The 2,246-nt window shown below is 43.9% G+C and overlaps 1 protein-coding gene across 7 annotated transcripts in view; it reads right to left on the reverse strand.

Annotated features, from left to right (window-relative positions):
• Window positions 1-2,246, reverse strand: part of LOC122564829 (beta-amyrin 11-oxidase-like) — a 119,983-nt gene that overhangs the window by 60,986 nt on the left and 56,751 nt on the right. For 6 of the 7 annotated variants that reach the window (XR_006316022.1, XM_043720149.1, XM_043720137.1 and 3 more), the window contains one exon: window positions 1,561-1,700. Coding sequence is in view for 6 of the 7 variants with exons in the window: in XM_043720149.1 (XP_043576084.1) it covers window positions 1,561-1,700 (140 nt within the window). In the remaining variant the exon portion in view is untranslated. The remainder of the gene's footprint in view (window positions 1-1,560; window positions 1,701-2,246) is intronic. The other variant, XM_043720144.1, reaches the window with a different exon arrangement.

Below are 2,246 nucleotides of genomic sequence, written 5' to 3' on the forward strand. Positions count from 1 at the left end.
ATGTGGCAGGTTACATCAGGATATAGAGAAGCTGCAGAGCTGGGCAGAAAGGTGGCAAATGGAGTTCAATGTAGGTAAGTGTGAGGTGATTCACTTTGGTAAGAGTAACAAAAAGATGGGGTATTGGGCTAATGGTCGGATACTTGGTAGTGTGGATGAGCAGAGGGATCTTGGTGTCCATGTACACAGATCTCTGAAAGTTGCCACCCAGGTAAATCGTGCGGTGAGGAAGGCATATGGCGTACTGGCTTTTATTGGTAGAGGAATTGAGTTCCGGAGTCCTGAGGTCATGATGCAGTTGTATAAGACTCTGGTGCGGCCGCATCTGGAATATTGTGTGCAGTTTTGGTCGCCATACTATAGGAAGGATGTGGTGGCACTGGAACGGGTGCAGAGGAGGTTTACCAGGATGTTGCCTGGTATGGAAGGAAGATCGTATGAGGAAAGACTGAGACACTTGGGGCTGTTTTCATTAGAGAAAATAAGGTTTAGGGGTGACTTGATTGAGGTGTACAAGATGATTAGGGGTTTAGATAGGGTCGACAGTGAGAATCTTTTTCCACGTATGGAGTCAGCTATTACGAGGGGGCATAGCTTTAAATTAAGGGGGGGTAGATATAGGACTGAAGTTAGGGGTAGGTTCTTCACTCAGCGAGTCGTAAGTTCATGGAATGCCCTGCCAGTAGCAGTGGTGGACTCTCCCTCTTTATGGGCATTTAAGCGGGCATTGGATAGGTATATGGAGGATAGTGGGTTAGTATAGGTTAGGTGGGCTTGGATCGGCGCAACATCGAGGGCCAAAGGGCCTGTACTGCGCCGTATTCTTCTATGTTCTATGTTCTTATAATTGTGTACTCTGTCCCTAACTGTTTCACTCTGGATGTTAATACCCGTATAATTCCCTGCAAATGCTAGCATATACTTTTGCTTGTAAGCCTGCATAGCTGCTCTCTCAAACCCCATAATCTTTCTAACTAGTTTAAAGCTCTAACTCTCCAGTTATTTGATTCACCAGGACACTGGCCCCAGCATGATTGAACACTGTCCAATCAGTATGGGTCCCTTCCAGCACAATACTGGCATTAGTGCCAGAACTGAAACTCATTCCTCCTATACTAATCTCGAAGCCTTGCATTTAACTTTATTCTGAGCCAGTCTGCCTCTCCAATAGAGAGTCTATCTAATCTTGAGATTATTACCTTTTGAATTCTGATTAAGTTAATGAATGCAAGTTAATGTGACAGAGCACATAAATTCTTTGAAAGGAAAACTAGATAGGAGATCTAACAGCAGGATTAGTATAGAATGTGTGAAATGTATAGGAGACTGGAATTAGACAAGGTGGCAAATTAAAAGTTTGATGAATCAGGAGAGCTGGAATAAGATAAAGGATATTAAAGGAATTAAGTAGTGAGGAAGAGATATTGGACTAAGTAGTTCATATTGTAATAAACAACATACAGAACTTATGAGCTAAATGACAAGCCTCTGTACTAAAATGTTGTGCTCTGATTTCATATAGTTGCCACCTTTTGTCATTCACCCAAACTGAATCCTTACCATGCCAGTGTTGCGTTGAAAGCTGGGTAATCTGTTTGGAAAGTGCTGCAGATTCCTCTGCATCAACATTAAGAAAAATTCCTAGTACCAGTTCTGTAGCCAAACGTTTGAACATAGCATAAACTGCGACAGGCTCACTGCTGGTGGAATAAGAGTTTAAAGAGAGGTCAAAACTCAATAATACAAGAGGTGCTTTTAAAACATCTTGTGGAATAATAATTTCAGTGAAAACTCTTTTCTTGTGATTTGGAGATGCTCAGAGTTCTCCATGAATGTATGCAGTTTTTGAGCAAAGTGCAATGTGGGGGAGGGGGTTGTGAGTGTGAGAATGTGTGTGTGTGTGTAGTGAGTGCAGAGTGTCTTAAGTCTGTGAGGGGGTGCATGTGTGAGTGTGGGTGTGTGTGTCAACTGGGAGGGAACCCTCCTGTCTGTTGATTATTGTGCTGTGCCCATTCATCCGTTGTCGTACACTTCAGTGGTCCAGGACATTCAGCCTCGGACCTTCGGGTGACCATCCTCCAAGGTGGACTTCGGGACAGGCAGCAGAGGAAAGTGGCCAAACAGAGGCTGATAGCTAAGTTCGGTACCCATAGGGAGGGCCTCAACCGGGACCTTGGGTTCATGTCACATTACAGGTGATCACCATTGCACTACACACACACACAGATATTCCTACACACACACAC

Source organism: Chiloscyllium plagiosum, chromosome 2 (assembly GCF_004010195.1).
Source record: "Chiloscyllium plagiosum isolate BGI_BamShark_2017 chromosome 2, ASM401019v2, whole genome shotgun sequence".
NCBI lineage: Eukaryota > Metazoa > Chordata > Chondrichthyes > Orectolobiformes > Hemiscylliidae > Chiloscyllium > Chiloscyllium plagiosum.